The following is an 18,637-nucleotide window of genomic DNA, read 5'->3' on the forward strand; positions in this document are numbered from 1 at the left end:
CTGGCTCACCTCCTCCTGCCTCCTGGCTTCTAGCTGGCCGACCTGCTCCTTCAGGTCTTTGTTTTCCCCTTTTGGAGACTTTACCTAATTGATGGCAGAGTGCAACGCTTTTCTCAGGCCCTGCACAACTGCACAATCAGTGGGCTGCTGGGGCGGCTGAAGCTGCTCTACAGCTGGACTGTGTGGACCGTAACCGGACCACAACCGCCACAGCTGGAAACCCTGAAAGACACAAACATACATGTATTGTTTTGCTAGAAATACAGTCTTGCTGATATTGGATACACAGAGAAACACAAAACACTAATACAATCATATGAAGCCTCTGTAATCAAGGACATCAATACCTGAAGTACTCATTAATAGGTTACAATATTTCACTGTTTTAGTTGAATTTGTTTGCAGTTAAGTTGGCTTACACTACAATATTATAAGTTATGAGACTCTCATGTATGAAAACGGTATAAGGCATTAATTAAAACATAAAGAAATAACTGCCACGTGTTGGATGGCGCTAACAAGGAGAGCTGAAAAAGAAGTTCATTGAGGCCAAAGGTGAAAGTCACATTACATTTATGTTTGATATGTCATCTGAAGGAGCGCAGTGACACACTTTGGCCTCCATCATCCTCCTGCATTACGACTAACACACCCCAAGCCCACAATGTTATAAAGACATACAACAAACTGCAGATGACAGATCTTAAGTGTTTATGTTATCAGAAAAGCTTGTTAGGAGGTATATCAAGAGAAATCGGTGTTTGTTCTGTCGCTTTACACCATCTGTTTCTGTTTGTAGCTCATAAGTGACGTCCTTTTTGTCTATCATTAATGCCTGTACAAAGTTTAGTTCCAATCCATCCCACTGATCAGGCCTTTTCGATTACTTTGTCAGAAGGGGCCTGACATGAACTTTTCCTGTGTCGGACATGTAAAGTTAGGAACTTAAAGGTGTTTAAAAATAAAGAAAGTTGTTGTTTTAATTACACACAATGTTGCATTTAAAATCTTTTTCATTCAGTTTAAAGTGTGGATATCTGTGCTTAACTGCAGACATAACTAATGAATGGGCTCAATAGCCTGTTAATAAAAATAAGGATCTCCTAAAAGTCAGATATTGTACACAAGAATGAAACGACATGAGCTTTGAGTGGCTGCATCAACAGTGTGAGAGTTAATGTCTCTTGCTTGACGTTTTGTTGTATATAATTTTCAAATACTTTTTTAATATGTATATATATTTTCATGAATCATTATAGGGCTAACTGAGGTTGTTAAGGGTTGAATCAAAAGGGTCTGGCTTATGTCATGCCTAATTACTGTATTAGTCGAGATATATCAGTGGATTAGTGAAAGATCCGACCTGTTGGTGGCCACCAATTTAGTAAGATTTATCCTCAATATCATGGCAAATTTTCATTTGCTCCTGACAGCTGTGAAGGCATGCCCAGGCAGCACAATAGTCATAAGTAATGCTACTATTGAACAAATCTTCAGAGAAGTGGATGCTCACTTTTTTAGAACCTGTCCTTACCTGGCTAACTGGGCCAACTGGTCCCTCCCTCCCCTCTGACTGGCTAGACATTGTATCCAAAACCAAAGCTGACAGTCCTCTCTTCCACACTTCCCCAACAATAGCAGGGTATTTCACTTATCTGGTTTATGTAAAACATGTTAGTGTTGTGTCAGTTTGATCATTTATAACTAGTTTTAACTAGTTTTTATAAGCGGCTTCAGATAATCAAACTACATTCCCCTCTCGGGTAGATTTGCTGTAGTTTAACTATCAGTACTCACCAGTACTCCTGAATGTGTATCGTGTTTTTTCTGCTGCTCATGTACCAATTAATGTTAATGTCTTATAATGTTTGCTGCTATGACAATCCACTTTCCCTTCTGGGATGAATAAAGTACTCCATCTATGTCAGTGGTTCTCAAAGTGGGGCCCTAGGATGTATGGGGGTCTGCGAATCATAACCTGGGGGTCCACAAAATAATTATAATAAATTTAAATTAAATTATAAAATTGTGCTGTATCATTACAATCTGCATGTCAACAGATGATGACCATTTGCACCAATGAAACAAGCATACTGTGACCCACCCAAGTTAACTTTGGACCAATAGAAACTGACATGATTGTGACACATCACGTCAATCTGTCATGAATCACTCAACTCACTCAGCGAACCGTTCCTGCAGCTGATAATTTTCTGAAAGCTTTTAAGTTCAATTATTTGAAAAATATAAATGCTGTCGAGTTGAGTCCACAAGGAATTGGAACAAAATGACCCTCTGTTTTAAAGTATTTAAGTGGTATTAACATGATTCAAATTGAAATGTTTTTCTGTTTATTATTATTATGAAACAGGTTTTACAATACAAATAGTTCCAATAGCATCTAAGAGTGCAAACGATAGTGAGCATATGCTTAATTGGTGTTATAATTATGAGGGGGTCCTTGTAAAATCTTCTCCCCTGTAAGTAAAATTTGAGAACCCCTGATCTATGCAACTTAACTTCCCCAACACTTGTCATGAGTTCAGAGAATCATAAACAGGACACTCAGGTCAGAAAAACCTAGTAAGTAAACATTTTATTGACCTAAAACATGCACATATGGCTGATAAAAAAAAAAAAGTATCATTGTTTGTTGAAAAGAAACAAAAGGAATGTTGAACTTAATGGAACTACAACATACATGGCCAAATATCCAAATCCCTTTTGAGTTCTTCAACTGCCACGAAAGAAAGACCGTGTTCAGCTGACAAACATCTGTTGTGAGCGTGGTAGTGCTTGGACTTCTGTCAATGTAAATGCTTCTCCTGTCGGAAAATACTTGGTGGTTTCGAAATTGTGTGTTCTGACCTTAACAAAGTGCATCAACAGTTATATGTAATGTACCTGTGTTACCTGATGAGCGGTTGCTTATACTGGACACTTATACAGCAGTTATTAACATGACTGTTCAAAGGCAAGGATTAGCTTCTTTTTTACTCTTTACATCCTCCTCCTGCAGTGACTCACACTGCAACGCCTTTCAGCACTCTGTCTCAACTCTTCTGAAACGATGCTGCTGAACTATGAAATGAAACAGACCCACTGCATATACAATACAAAACGATTACAATATCTTGTATAAAAGATAAGTTTATACATATGTATGCACACATGCTCACATTTGATACATACTGTACAGTTTGTATGTGTGCACTAGTCTAACACACATAAACACACACACACACACACACACACACACACACACACACACACACACACACGCACATACGTACAAGTGTCTATTTGGCTGCACTTTTCAGTCTTTCCTGCTGAAAGGTGATGAGATTAATCCGCCTCCTGTTTGTCCAGAAGGAAGACGGCTTGAGCTCGTCTGTAGAAATAATAAAGGGAGCAATTGAAACACTGTCCTCCCTGTTGCCCTGTGTGCACATTAGGTCGTCGGAGGCAAACCGCTTTTGTCGCCTCCCCGCGCCTCCTCTTTTCCGGCCCCGGAGCTCGTGCCATTGACAGTCACCTTGCGAGCATTGGCGCCCTGTTTGGAGGCGAGTGTGTGTCGCTGAGTGTTGTTGGGCACAGTGGGACCGTTGGAGCTTTGGATGGCGGAGGAGGCGTTGTGGGATGCAGGGCTGGACTGTGAGGAGGCTCGGGGCTGCTGGGCTGCAGCGGGACTGTGGACTTTGTCGCTCTGGGAGTCACTCTCTGACGTCGGGCTGGTGTTGACGCCGTCAGAGTGGCCCTGGGCAGCAGACTGGGACGGCCTCCTGCGCTTTCGGTTGGGTTTGACCAGATACTGCAGGGGGATGGGTCCGGTCTGCAGAGAGGAACACACACTTTAGGAGAACTGTGCATAAAACATCAGTATCACCCTAGTGTAAATAATAAAACTGTTGGATTGACTGATTGATTAAAGTTTGGTCTGTGTAGTCAAAGGCTGATTCCTCTGTGCCATAGAGCTCCATTTTTGTCCTTCATCAATACCACGCACGCACGCACGCACGCACGCACGCACACACGCAAAAAATAGTACAATAGTGTCTGCCTCATCCGTTAATATAACCTTGTCTGAATAACACAGATGTGACCACTGACAATCTCAGGGTTACTTGCTCACTCTGTCCAACCAGGACATTACATTCCAACTACGAGTGTGTCCACATAACAAGTAAATAGTAATGGCCAACCACATATGGTACTCTCCAATGCAACATACTCAACAACATTAAACTATTAGTGTTTTTGGAGGACTGCAACACTGCATCAGCAAATTCAACAAGTGACATAAAACTAGGGCTGAAAAATTAATCAAAATTGTGTCGAAAATAGCAATATGGCCTACTGCCATTTTCAAAACACAGGAGGCGCAATATTTGTTAAAGGTGAAATGTGTGTCACAACACAGAAGCATCGAATGTCTTCCTTTGGTTCAGATCCCTGCAAAAATCACATTTTTCAATGAAGATAAAAATAATAATGAAAAAATTATCATTCCCTTTAATATCGCAAATCATATTGAAATTGCGATTTAAGTCAAAATAATCGAAATTAGGTATTTTTTCAAAATCGTTGAGCCCTACATACAACTAAAATAAAAACTGCAGGGATGAAAAAAGCTACAAACTCAAAGACAGGACGTAAATCAACTTCTCTAGATCTGGAACTTGCTCAGGATTAGTAATACATCATGTAAAACTTTAAGTCTGTCTTATTCAAATTTTGTATTTAAAGTTGTTCTGGTTTTAAATCTAAGCAAACGTGGAAAAACATTCACAAGCAAAGTCAAGACAAACTCAAACTAACAAGATGAACTGACATCAAATATCATCATGGTGAACAAAGACCAACAATAATATCGGTACAACACTGGAAATGCAGCAAATCAATGCAACAAAATGTAATCATGTCGACCAAAGGAAACGCAATATTGATAATGTCAACATGACCGCAATAAAAGGTATGAAAGCACTCACCCGTCTCCACTCATAGAAGTAGGCGATATCCATTAGTGTGTAGTAGTCCTTCAACGGCTCATCTCCATACAACACCTCCACCTGTAACACAGTCAAAAAGCAGTTAACACAACGTGACCGGCAGAAATGATGCGTGAATCAACTCAACCCGGTGAAGCAAAGCCGACCACCATTATGAAGGCTGAATCTGAGTGAAGCTGTAAGAAACGCCTTTATTTAAAGACATCTCAACATGTTTGTACTAATATAAAGCCTCTATTTAAAACAACAAGGTTCATAAACATAAACACTGAAAACACCAACAGGCTTTTAACTCACCTTTACTCTAACATTGACCCAATATTGTCAAACCTACGGTTACTGCTGAAGTCCCGTCCTGCCTCCAGGACAGCTTTTGTTCCAATCGCTCCGATTACTTTTGCATAATATTTGAAAGGCTAAAACATGTCACTAAGTTTTGTTTTTCTGCCTCAGCATGACTGGCACTGCTGTTCTTCGAGTACATGTTTTGAACAAAGAGGAATCTTATTTCGTCAGCATTTAACAACAAAACTGCAATGTTTGATCAAGGAGCAGTAAAAAAATGAATGTATGCTTAGCTTGAAGTGCTACTTTTAGGAGCCAGGTTTTTAGGCCAATAAATACCATCATTCAGTGATTTCTACAATTGTAAAGGACTCCTATACCTTACGCTGTGTTCATGCCATATGGGAATTACTGTAATTTCCAGTTGCCCACCTTTAAAAAACTGTAATGACAACAAGTCATAAACATGCACATTTTTCCACATCTCTAACTCTATAAATTAATGCAGCATTACAATTGTTAATGTTTATAATATGTCATGTCTTAATCAATCATAATCAAGACAGAAGATGCTATAAAAGATGCCAAGATGCTCCAATTAAGTGGAATAATGCTGCGTTCCAGACAACTGGGAACTCGAGAACTTCCCAGTAGAAATTTCTGACTTCCAAATGTAAATACAAAACATGGCCGACCGTGACCAACTGATGTTTCTTTGGCAAGTCTTTAGACAACTTTTGTATTTTTAACGTTTTCCAGAATAACTTTAGTGGAGAGAAGATAACGGATCAGAGATTATTTAAACTAGCCAGCTTCCTTGTCACATCGGTGATTTTTCTTATAAACATTTTCATGTAAAACATGTGTTACTGTATGATAGTAGTTGTTTTTCAATTAAATGCAGGCAAATATATATAACGTTGCTATTCAGTTGATGTCAGGATAGATTAATCTACCCCGAGTTCACAAGTAGGAACTCCGACTTTGAATGGCGTTCCAGAGCAATTTTGCTATTCGGGGGTTGGAAAAACTCAATTCCGAGTTGTCCGGAACACAGCATAAGTGTGAAAAAATTGGCAAAATAGCTGCCATCATCACTGGCAGTTAACATGTAAATAAAAACTACACAAAACTAAAATAAACTATATCATTCTTCAGTCTGCAATCTGCAGTTTCACATGCAAACAAGCTGTTAAAATCGAGAAATATGCAGCAGCATACCAAGTGCTAATTTAGACAGTTCTTCATTCTGACACAGTGACAAAAGGCTAATAGCTGTACAGGTCATGGCTTAATATGCGATTACTTCTTGGCTGGAATAAACAACATACAAAGCTTTCCTTTTATACCATTCTGCTGACATGTTGGGAATGCAGCATTTGACTCCTGAGGCTGTAGTTGTAGAATATGATATATATGTTAATATAGCTTTTGAAGAGCGTTAAAGGGCCAGTTTGCCGATTTTCAACCTCAGTTCTATCATGCTAATATGAGGAGCTAATGCCATTATGGTAGAAAAAAAGGCAATTTCACTCTGTGCCTTTGGAGGACTCTATCCACTTCTACCAGAAAACCTCCACCAGACTACGTAAAACGTGTCATCTGGTGGAAGCCAGGGAGCTTGCTAAACTACACTTGCTCAATCTAGGCCCCCCCCCAGATGTCATGTCTCGCTCAAAATCGTCAGGTTTAAAGTGTAGACTGCAGACCTAAAGATTTTTTTGGCGATCCACCGGTATATTCTCGTCGTATTTCGGATTCTGTACCACTCTGAGCCATCGCCAGCAGCGATCAATGCGTTCCTTTCAGAGGGAGGGGCGCAATGCATGCTGGGTGTTGTGGGAATGTAGAGGCGCCAATTTCAAATATTATTGCTTCTATCGATTACAGAGAACACCAGCTATGACTGACAGTGGCTTTTTCAGGGGTGAACAAGGCTAACATCTATGACACAATGTATTTTGTACTTTTCTGAAAAACTGGAAAAATATACTTCTGATTTTCCTACCATGACCCACCTTGTTGACATGTTCAAATTTACAGCAGCTAAAATAATCAAACCTATCTAACCAAACAATAGATTATGAGAAAAATCAGTGTTCATTTTTTGGTTACGGTTCGTTTCAAGAAAGTAAATACAAATTCAATACTGTTCTGTTTCTCCACCAAGTCCCAAAGAAAATCAATTTTTATAACTGCTAAATGCTCTACTTTGTTTACCAGCTAGCAGCTAAATTTGTCTTCCATTGGATGCTTATCCAGTAGCTTATCCCGATTGTGTCACCCAAAATAGCTGCCTGACAGCTGGGAAAAAAAAGCTTAGAGCAGTTAAAGTGAACAAAACAAAACAATGCACTGAAAGAGGCTAAAATGCTCTGCAGAGTTTGGGGATAATTCTCTGCTGATTTGTCACAAAGAGGGATCACTTCCACATTAGGCAGTATGATTTGAACAGTTTGGGTCATGTTGCAGCCTGAAAACTCGCATATCAAAGTGGTCATTGCCAGGACCCGTTTAAGGCTGACAAATGTATGCAAACGAATAGGACCAATCCATCACTGTGATTACGATCAAAGTTCTTTATATAATTGTTCCTAAAACCTGAAGTTTGGCACAGAACCAAAACAGAGTCTATTTACCCGATAGTTGTTGGGAATGTCCATCTTGCTTCGGAGGAACTTTGCTAAGTGCATGACGGACATGGCTGCCGGGCACTGCAGGAAGCGTTTACCATTTGACTGGGAACAAAGAACAGAGCTTAGAGGAGACACATAAATCCAGGCTGAAGACAAGAAAACCATATTAAAAGTGGAGAGTGTGGGCTTCAACAGCTACTTTATCAAACTATTCTCTCTATCTAAAATAAGTCTTTACCTTGTCTCCTTCCATCTCTGCCCGCTGCATCTCGTTATTTCTGCAAGAAAAGAAAAAAGTAAAATGTGTTAAACAAAAGAAATATTTTTTCAACACATACAGAAAAACATATTTTTGCTCATGAGTTTTGCTCACTCTCTCGCTACTTAATTTACTTGAATGTGGGCCTTACTGCATATTAAGTATTCTACTTCAGTGCCATAAGATGAGGGGGGCGAAAGGCAAAAGAGCTGATCAAGGGGCAAAGTTTCCCCCAAGAGTTCATTGTTTTGGTGATTAAGAGGAGAAAATGACGACTTTTCTCTTCAATAATAAATGCAGGACTCGCCTGATCGAACAGAGCCTGTGACAGGAAGAAAACAGGTGAATGTGAGCTAAATCATTTTTCAGCAGACAAGCATTCATCATTGATTTGCTTGGGAATTTTAAAGCCCTAACACAAGAGACTTTTAAACGTCTGCCAAGTTAGCTAACATTGTCAGAAGGTGTGCAGTGAATGTGAGCTAGCTTGAACGATTAGTGGGCTGATCGGTGCGAATAACTACAGTATCTGAGTGAGGTGAGCTTCTAAGTCTGAACTCTAGAACACATTTTTCAGTCCACACTAAACAATGAGGCAATGCCGGATATTCAAGTTTTTTTCATTTTATTTCCTCCATGCTCAAAATGCTACTAGGGTTGGGCATAAAAAAAAAAAACGGTTCTAAAATGGAACTGGTTCCAAAATTTAGATTCTGACTGAATAATTAGGACATTTTAATTTAGAGGGCAGATCTGACTCAGATCTGTGTTTGTGTCTCATGCTCTGTACCTGGCTCAGCAACGTTGCGATCTGTCCGTGTTTCCACGCACAGTTTCTATAAAGTATAAACTCTGTCTCCACAGGCTGTCATATGTCCTTATGCTTTGTATTTAATATATTTCACTGATAAACACAGAGCTGAGCAAATGCAGGTTCATGTCACGTGATCACTTCAGTCGGTACTCGCCCCCTCTCTCTCTCTCTCTCTCCCTCAGAGCACCTGCGCAGCAGCGCTCCCCCTCTCTGTGCCGTTAGTCTGCTTCACAGTTTTTTGTATTTTAATATGAAGTCATATTACGAAGCATAATGGAATTGAGCAATAGGAACTTCATTTCAGAATCATTTTGAGACAACAACAGTCTTGAAAATATTATATATAGTGAAAAAAAAAAAATTCAGGAAGCAAGCCTGGTTGCCAGGTCCAAGGTTTTCCCGCGAAATTGGGCTACTTTTGAAGTGTTGCTGCGGACCCTGTGCGAACCTACTTGAAGGCTATCTTGCGTTAAACTTATAGTATCATTTTTTAAAAGCAAAACAACGCTTGATCAACAAATCAAACCAATTCAGATAATACACCTGTCAGTTTCTGACATATTTTCTCCCTTCCTTTGCCATCTATCAATCAGTCTGCCATCTGTGCTGACTTAAAGGTAGTTGATGGCTTTAAAAGAAACTGGTAAAAAAGGAAAGCCTTGTAAAGGGTCGGGATGTTTGCAAGTCTACTTCTTATATCACCTCATCACCTAAGGTCCAAGTTTTCTCCTTTAAGATAAGATCTTTATTAATCCTGCATGAAATTATAGTGCCAGATATCTCCTAAAATACAGTACAGAATTAGAGAAATACAAAAAACAACTCCAATGAAAGTGGAAATATAAAGTAAGAAAACCTGTTATAGTGTTTTTGTTTGTTTAGGACAGAGGAAATAGCAAAAATAGATGCATTGTTCAATATGTATGAAGTTACCCATCCCAATATAAGCAGCTAAAAGAGCGTAGGCACAATTTAACCCCTGCTTGTGGGAGCTACTTAATAGACCCTGAACAGTTTCTGAAGAGGATGTTTAAAAAAAGACCTCAACTATGTGATGAAGGTTTCAATCCATCTATAAACTAAAGCATTACATAAGAAGGCTATTACGAGCTTCATAAATGCTAGAAGTCTCTCCTGCATCCACTCACACACACAGGCGATTGCACACTTCTCTTTGAAACACTGATATTGTTTGGTTTATTTACTCATGTTGGCTCGTGGTGGTGATTACTGAATGCATTTTAATATGGGCTCATTCCACACAGCAGCTTTAACTATCTAAAAATGTGTAAATACTCCAATTTCTAAAACAGAGGTGGCAAAGGTAGCACATCAAATATTTTATTGTGTCTATTGTTAGCTTTGCACATGACTAGAAAATAACATTACATTGTTTCAACACCTGTCTCAGCAGCCACCTTCCAGTAACCAGACCCACATTAACAATTCTTACTGCAGGTTTTTGTAAAAATGACAAATGACTGACTCACTTGTTCCTCTCATAGAACTGTATGGACAGACTGATTATTTCATCCTCTGCTATGTTAAACGTCTCCACCACTTCCCCCGGTTCCAGCACACGATTCTCTGCGTAGAAGTCCCGCCTCCGTTTCATCTCATCTGAGTGCAGCAAGCAGAGAAAAACAAGTGTCCATTGGTGAAGAAAAGCATTATTTAGAAATTATGACAAAGACAAAAAAACACAGTCTTACCTTTGAATAACCCTGGAACAAGCTTATAAACAATATCTTGTAGAGTTTTGTCCGCTCTAGAAAAACAAAAAGACCATTTTCAGTTGATAAGCTCTCTGGATTCTGGATTCAGAAGTGATTTAAAAAGATACCAAATACAAATCCTCATAACTGACCTGATGCTGAGCTGTGGACATGTCTTGTGAACCTGGACGTCACATCGAGGACAGAACTTATTTGTCTCCAGAAAGGCGACGATACAAGTTTTACAAACTGTGCAGACAGAGAAGACACATAATGATGAAAACCTTGCAGCACTCCATCATCCACACTAGTATTTCAATGTAATTAGAGCTGTTCCAGTTCAAATGCCAGTACTGAATGGGCCTTTGGCACAGCCTAAAATGCAAGATTGGGTATCAGTAAATACCCAGTCTAAGCACTGATCTGAGGCAGTTATTTATCATCCCCAAGTAAAGTTGGTTCATCAGAAATCGCCCTTCTTTGCTGCTCAAGAACAGAAGCTAACAAGGCACTGTGCTGCCACTGGAAACATATTTTTAGAGCTGTGATTATGAAGTGATTTTAGGTCATTTATCATGTCGTTATAGCAGAGAATGTAATGCTAGAGCCACAATCCATGTTTTTCTGACGCTTTTCAGCGGATACAGGACATCTAGAGAGGCTGCGAGCTGAGCTACGGCTAATTTTAGCTCAGTTTGTTTCTAGCTGTTGTGCTAGCATTTTAGGTTAGGATTCCTTTAGCATTTCCCTTCAGGAGGTTTTTACCAGGAGCCAAATTCACCTGCAGAAGTCTCCTCTCCAAAACAAGCAGACCCAGATTTCAACATGGTAAGAAAACAGAATAAAGCAGTTTCAAAACTGCAATAACAGTGCAATATATTTTTATCGCAATTGTATTGCTTTAGTTCTCTGTATCGGCTGATCCAGATATTGGATCGGTACCCGGAATGAGCAAAAGGTATCAGAACATCTCTGAATTTAATACAATAATACAACAGTACTTTTATGACATTATTTGTTGAGAGACTGACTCCCCCAACAGATACATCACGAGGCTCCAGAGATATCATACAGTTTCATCAAAACATCCTGCACAGTTTAAACTAACATCTAAACATTGTTTCACACGCATCATTCTGGGCACACAGAGGTTCCCTTCTTGTAGGGCACAATATGATTCATGACATGCTAGTCTCCCTACAACCACAACATGAGCCAGACCTCTGCTGAATATGCAAACTGTTGTAAGGTCTATGCTAATGCTATCTGGGGTTAATAGAAACACTGCATGCATGTAAGACGATGCTTCATGTGAGGGACTTACAGGAGTGCAGGCACTCTACGATGGTTGTAGCATCAATTAAGTACCCAGCGCACAGTGGACATGTGAGGTGTGGATTCAGATCTGTGATTTTAATCCGATTTGGCTGCATTTTATCCATCTGGACTGATCTGCAGAGGAAACACATAAAAACATGAGGGGTTCTTGTAACACAGTAGGGCACAGATGTAAATATGCATAAAGCTTGATGAGACTATTAGTTCTGTCCCATATGTTCCATGAGTGGCCGAGCCCCCTCAGACAATGTCTGCAGCTCGTCCTTGGGACAGCAGGTTGTGAAACCACAACAAAGAGAGCCGCTGGCCAACAAAACATGACATATTTTAGCAGTAAACAACGCATGGAGAGCAGGAGCCGTGCAGCTAAATGCAAGCTGTGTGCTGGTACACAGCAGCCGACCATTGAATCGCCCCTGTGTGGCCTCATCTTGTGCATCAGCTCCGCTCCTCGACCAGCGGAGCAACAAAGAGCGTTTGCTTTTCCCCGGAGCTCCGCCGGTCCGACCGGGCACCAGAACCGACCACATCCAAAGGAAAACACACCATAGAGGGGGGTGCAGAGCCACAGAAAATCACACTGGTACACAAAGCAGCCATCTTAAATTCACTGACAGGGCTGTATGAGGAGGCGAACAAGAGACTCAAAATGTGACACCGTGCACTTTGTGTGCGCCTCAGCAAACAGCGGGCCGATCAGCCCGGTAAAGAGCGATCACCGATGCTTCGTTCCTACCTGATACGACATACAAGTTTCTCTCTCCTCCCAGCGAGGATCCAGGTAAATTATTTGTACTTGGACACAATTTGCAGCAGCGCCAGAAAATGGCTTTTTTCAGCACCGTCAGAGGACTGCCCATTTTGGATCACGTGATATTATTTTGTCGCCTCGTTCTCGGGGCATGCAGGGTATCCTCTGCAGGCCCTGCTCACTTTTTACACATTCATTTATCCTGCATGAGACCACCATCACACTTTTTTTTTTAGATTATTTAATTTCAATTTATTGATTTATTTTAACAAGTTGCACTGAAGAGAGAGCCGCCACGCCCCCAGTGTGTCTGACTGTGATTGTAAATTATTTTGTCTGCAAGACCGTCAGAGGCCCTGCAGGCCTCACGTCCCGGGCCGAGCTGAGGGCTGGGCCACAAAGACGAGTGCAAGTTAATTGGAGATTACTAAATCTTGGTCCGTTTTAATATATATATAGAAGAAATGCTTACCACTTAAAAATGGAAAGAGGAGCAGTTTTACAAAGGCAAACTGGTCTACAATAAACGTTAGAATTTATAGTTGAAGTTAAGGGGCCTATTCTTTTTTTTTATATGGATTGTGATTACAACATCTCTTGTGTGTTTAATGGAACAAATACAACGATGCACTTTGTCATTAAGGCTATTATCTAATATAATATAGTTATAAATAATAAATACCATTCATATTCTATCTGTTCCTTAAATTTTAAACAGTGTATTACATATCTACTGCTAATGGAAAACAGAGAGAATGTTACATTATATCACATGATATTTAAAAAATGAAATAAAAATTATTAATTAATTACATGGACAGAATGACATTTTGATTTTCACAAAAGTATAAATGTCTGATCAAATTCATAACAGTTCATTTTCACTATAAATTAGCCCTATTTAAAATTATGACGTAGTCTCCCCACAGCACAGTGAAATACAAGGTGAAATGATCTATTTTTGTATCAGGCATCAAATTAGAGCTGAACCAATAAATCTGAGATTGCTGATTAAATTTTCCAGATAAACGTCCTGACAGCACAAATGTAGAGACAGATAATAGAGCACATATTATTACGCCAGCCAATGTTAGCAGAAATTTATATTTGTGAGTAATGACTTCATATTTCACTACCTGGACATTTGACAGGGCAAATGCGGTGACCAGGGCGTCATGTGAGGTAAAGGCCGCTGTTGCTCTGGTCTTCAGGAACAGTCTGGAAGGAACTGAGAGACTCCACCTCTGTCAACATTTTCAAAAGGAACATTCAGACATGATCTTTTTGGTCCGTTTATTTATTTACTTATATTTGCCTCATTGTCGTTGCCTTTAAGTCTTTAAGTTTTAATCACTGGTTTTCATACTATCTTTATACTTCATGTTTATTTATTTAAACAATTTTTACTCTTCACTGCAAGGTATTGAATTTCTGTTTTCATTTGAACTGTTTTAGCTGTACTGTATTAATCTTGATCTATGAAGCTTTTTAAAATGCATGCTTGCATGAAAGCTGCTATATAGTGGTAAATTAAATGAGTTTACTTGAGTTGAGTTGACTGAATGCTGGCAGTGCAAAGAATATACAAATAGCATGTTACAGCATAGTTCTTTAAGAATGTGAGACAAAATCTTTGCATGACTCGGAAGGAAAAAGCCAGTGTGTTGTTTTTTTTTACCTAGTGCCATCTTGAGCACGAGGCCTGCAAATATTACACAGACATTATTACAGCTGAGTGCATCATGTAGTGCAGCACTATAATTATAAATGTTTTAAAGGGGAACTCAGTTTAATGTTTCACTTCCCTAAAACTTCATGGGGGACTCAACAGAGACAGATTTAAAAAAAAAAAAAAAAAGGTATTGACAAATTTAGAGCAGCAGAGGCTGAGATATCCTGACGATTAGTTCATAATGTATCCATCTCATGTCTCACACTGGATCCAACACTTCCCATAATGCAACTAGATAGCTTTAGTTGTTTAGACTCATCCTGTCTGGTAAACAACCTTTCCATTCCAACATTTTTGTTACCAAGGTTTTCTTTCATACATTTGTCATCTCTTACTGACACCATCAGCCCCTGATGACATCATCAGGGTTATATTGTCAGAGCTCTTATTGACTTTACAGAGCTCTGCACAGAAGGCATAGTGCTAACTCATGGTGGATTGATGTTGGGCCTCTCTTTAAATAACTTAACAAAGAGTCGGTCTAGACCTGCTCTTTCTGTAAAGTGTCTCGAGATAACCCTGGTTATGATTTGGCGCTATACAAATAAAATTTGATTTGATTGATTGATTGATTAACTAACTGGCTTTACAGTTATTTCTAAATCTGTTCTCTTATTTACAATGTGAGAGAGTTTGTGACTAACAATGGTCTATTTTCTAAGAAATACTGAGTTTTACATTTGTTTATTTCTGCTGAATATCGCTGTTAATTAGCACAATACATGAAGGTATCCCGTGGTCAGACCAGATCCTGTGCTGGGCTGTCTTAGGGAATGACATTGTGCCTCCTACTTTCTGTGTTTACCCTTTTTACATCAATGAGGTCATATCTGATTTAAACTCCATTCATGTCACACATTTAATTTTTGATTATTTGCATTAAAGGGATTGCATGAATAGCTGATGAGGAATGTCAGCTATTTTAAACAAATGTATTTTGTTCCATGGTGGTAATGGAACAAGCACACACTTTAAATGTATGATCCTATGTTGGCTAAATATAGATGAAATCAAATTTTGCATCTGTGAAATCAGAAACTGTTCTTAGTAGTTCACAGGTTTGTGTTTTAAGCACTCACACCAGGGAACACCAGGACAACACCTGTCACTGAGACCACTGTCATCATGTTTTTTTGTTTTTCTATCCGTACATTTTGTAACCTGGGGGGGATTTTATACTCTAAAAGAGGAAACAAAACATAAATCTCCCACTTCAACTCCTTTTTGAGTGTTTCTAATTAAACATAGAATCCCCCTCTGCATGGAGATGTTTTCCTGGTAGTGTGGGGAAGCCTTGGAAGGGTCTTTTTCCTCAAATCAGAGTCATGCTGGAGTGATGCTCTGTTATAACTTTCCCCCATGAGAAAGAACACAGACCCATTCAACATTGCTACAACATTAATTGATTAAAAAAACGATAAATGGACTGTACTTATATAGCACTTTTTTAGTCTTTCGACCACTCAAAGCGCTTTTACACAACACGTCACACTCACCGATGGCAATGGCTACTACCGCAATCTCCAGTTGGAGATGGACATTCTTACACGAAAGACAATGCCATAAGGAGTAATTTGGGGTTTAGTGTCTTGCTCAAGGACATTTCGACATGTGACTGTAACAGTCAGGCATTGAACCCCCAACTTTCCGATTGAGAGACAACCGACTCTACCACTGAGCCACATCCCCCACCAAAAAAGTTTTTTCATAGGCTTCTGCCATACTGTCCTTAAATGTTCGTATGAATCAGAACACACTTTGATCCTTGCTTTGTTGTTGTTCTTATTGATATTCTTTAGCATGCATAAAATTCAGTGTGTTTAGTCAGCACAACGTGTTCTGCCATGGATGATAGGGTGCGGGACAGTTATTAGATATGTTCAATGTTAAATAAAAGTTTGTTGCATTGCAAATTGTTCTATTCTTCTGTTCTCATAATGAAATGTTGAATATTGTTTATAACTTCTGCTTTGTAAATTTCCTCTTGTAAAAAGAAAACAAAGTTATTGTGAATGTTTTTTTTGTTTGTTTTTTAGAATTCTATGCTTATTGAGAAAAAAATAGAACAATTGAAATTGACTGTTCATTGTAGTTTTTCAAGCGTTGGGAGTCAGTCATCAACGTGAACCTCTACACACTGTGCATACAGTACTGAACCCATTTAAGCAACCTGTTACACAGCCATGTTACATAGCCTTGGCGGCTGTGGCTCAGTGGCAGAGTCAGTCATCCTTAAATTGGAATGTTGTTGGTTCAATCCCCAGCTCCCTGGGCAAGACACTGTAAAATAGCTCCTGGTGGCAAAGCCAACAGTGTGTGAATGTGATGACTGATTGACAGTTGGGCACCACATGTAGCAGCCTCTGCCATCAGTGCATGAATGAATGGGTGAATGTGACATGTAGTGTAAAAGCAGCTTTGAGTGGTCGCAAGACTAGAAAAATGCTACAGAAGTTCAGTCCATTTACCATTTTATATTTCATCATCCTTTGTAGTCTTTGCACTACTCACATTGCTGCACTTGTGTGTCTATTTGTGTTTGTAAACTGAGAGTAATGTTTAAGTTTAAGTATTTGTTTGCGTACTTGGCCAATAAAGCTGCAATAGCTGACTTCTTCAATTCACATAAAATTTGTGAAAAATGTGTCATATTTATTCATATTTAAATGATTCTGCTTATCAGTATTCAGATGTAAATTAACTGTGTAAAAAGTTGGAAGGTCTGTCTTAATAGACTCTGAGTAGTTGAGACAAATGCAAAGAGAAATGCAGCTCTCCTCAGCTTAAACAGTAGTGTTGGGAATTACGGCTCTTAGAAGGGAGCCGGATCTTATGGCTCCGTGATCCGAGGTGAGAGAGTGGTCAGAATCCCATGTATTCTCCCATGTTAAGACACACGCTTTTAAAATTTAAAAGGAAATAGCAGAATAACGGAGGAACAATTAATGAATGTCATTGATTGGCCAATAATTTATGATACAACTCTGTATGACTACAGAGATGTCTACAAAAAAACAACAAACTTGCTCACTGTTAGCACTATGTTGTAGTGACATGATTTAGCTGCACGTGTCCTAGTATAGCGGAGTTGGAGTTAATAAAAGCTGCCTATGGTAATTTTGCAAAAAGGGGATTGGATCTAGGGCAGGCAGTGACATTTGGGCACAACTAAAAGAAGAACAGCTCTCATCTGCAACTCGGTCCCACCAAAGAGCCGTTCAAAAGAATCAGATCGTTGGCGAACGTCACAACACTATCAAACAGCCTTTAAACTTTCATGATGGCAATTTGACTTGTAAATGAAAGGAACTTTCGGTTTGTGAAGATTTTGGCGCCCTCTGTGGACAAAGCCATGCCTCTTATCTCTCTGCTGATTTTGTCCTGCACATGTTAAGGGGTAGTTTTTAACAAATAATCTTATCGCGCTTTTCTTTAACAGTCATATGTATCACTCACTCAAATTTTTTGCCCGGGAAAATGTTAAACAAAGGCAGCGTGCAGTTAATCGCTTCGTCTTAAACCTACCCTCTGCCAGCTGTTTCAGGCATTAAAAATAACAATATAGAAATAATCCATTTTGTCGCTGATGGTCTGGTTTGCTTTTGTAGCTCATATAGGCCTTTTTCACAGAAGACCTTTTTGCATATCACAGTAAGAAAAGTGCAAGTGTTATAGCATTAATGATGGCTGTATTCCATTTAGCTGCTTCAATTTCATGGCCCTAGTGTGCATGCTGATTGCCTGTCGTGGTTTTCTCAGACACCTGAATATAACAGGTATTAATGTTACTATTGTTTAAGTTGTTATTAACACCTGTACTTTTCCTCCTGTGAGAAGTCAAAATGTCTGCTGTGAAAAAAGCCCAGAGAGCAATCAGAATTAATTTCAGTCTGTTTCATCTCACAGGGGCTTTAAGTGAAAAAGAAAACAAAAACAGAGGGCGGTAACGGGCGGATTTAGCCTCAGCATCAGCCTCGGTCTTTAACCCCGGCCACTACCCATATACTATTCTTATCCTGTGGGTAATCCTGGTCCAGATCCTGTATGGTTCAAGGTGAGGCTTGGGATCCCCTGTAGTTCTCTCAGCGGCCTGCTGGA

The 18,637-nt window shown here is 39.4% G+C and overlaps 1 protein-coding gene across 2 annotated transcripts; it reads right to left on the minus strand.

Annotated features, from left to right (window-relative positions):
• Nucleotides 1-2,407: 2,407 nt before the first annotated feature.
• Nucleotides 2,408-12,863, minus strand: LOC138604855 (polycomb group RING finger protein 2-like). 2 transcript variants are annotated; one of them, XM_069676879.1, is made up of 9 exons: nucleotides 12,793-12,863; nucleotides 12,043-12,170; nucleotides 10,871-10,967; nucleotides 10,716-10,771; nucleotides 10,494-10,623; nucleotides 8,169-8,208; nucleotides 7,934-8,032; nucleotides 4,989-5,069; nucleotides 2,408-3,832 (listed from the first exon to the last, which is right to left on the minus strand). In XM_069676879.1, the coding sequence occupies exons 2-9, from the start codon at nucleotides 12,158-12,160 to the stop codon at nucleotides 3,452-3,454; spliced, it is 1,002 nt and encodes a 333-aa protein (XP_069532980.1). In that variant the 5' UTR covers nucleotides 12,161-12,170; nucleotides 12,793-12,863; the 3' UTR covers nucleotides 2,408-3,451. The 2 variants fall into 2 exon arrangements, with proteins under 2 accessions (XP_069532980.1, XP_069532979.1); XM_069676878.1 differs by lacking the exon at nucleotides 12,793-12,863 and having other exon boundaries at nucleotides 12,043-12,296.
• Between the last annotated feature and the right edge of the window lie 5,774 nt (nucleotides 12,864-18,637).

This window comes from Semicossyphus pulcher, unplaced genomic scaffold, assembly GCF_022749685.1.
Source record: "Semicossyphus pulcher isolate SPU_LCO1_2020_fin unplaced genomic scaffold, fSemPul1.0.p SCAF_27, whole genome shotgun sequence".
NCBI classification, from domain to species: Eukaryota; Metazoa; Chordata; class Actinopteri; order Labriformes; family Labridae; genus Semicossyphus; species Semicossyphus pulcher.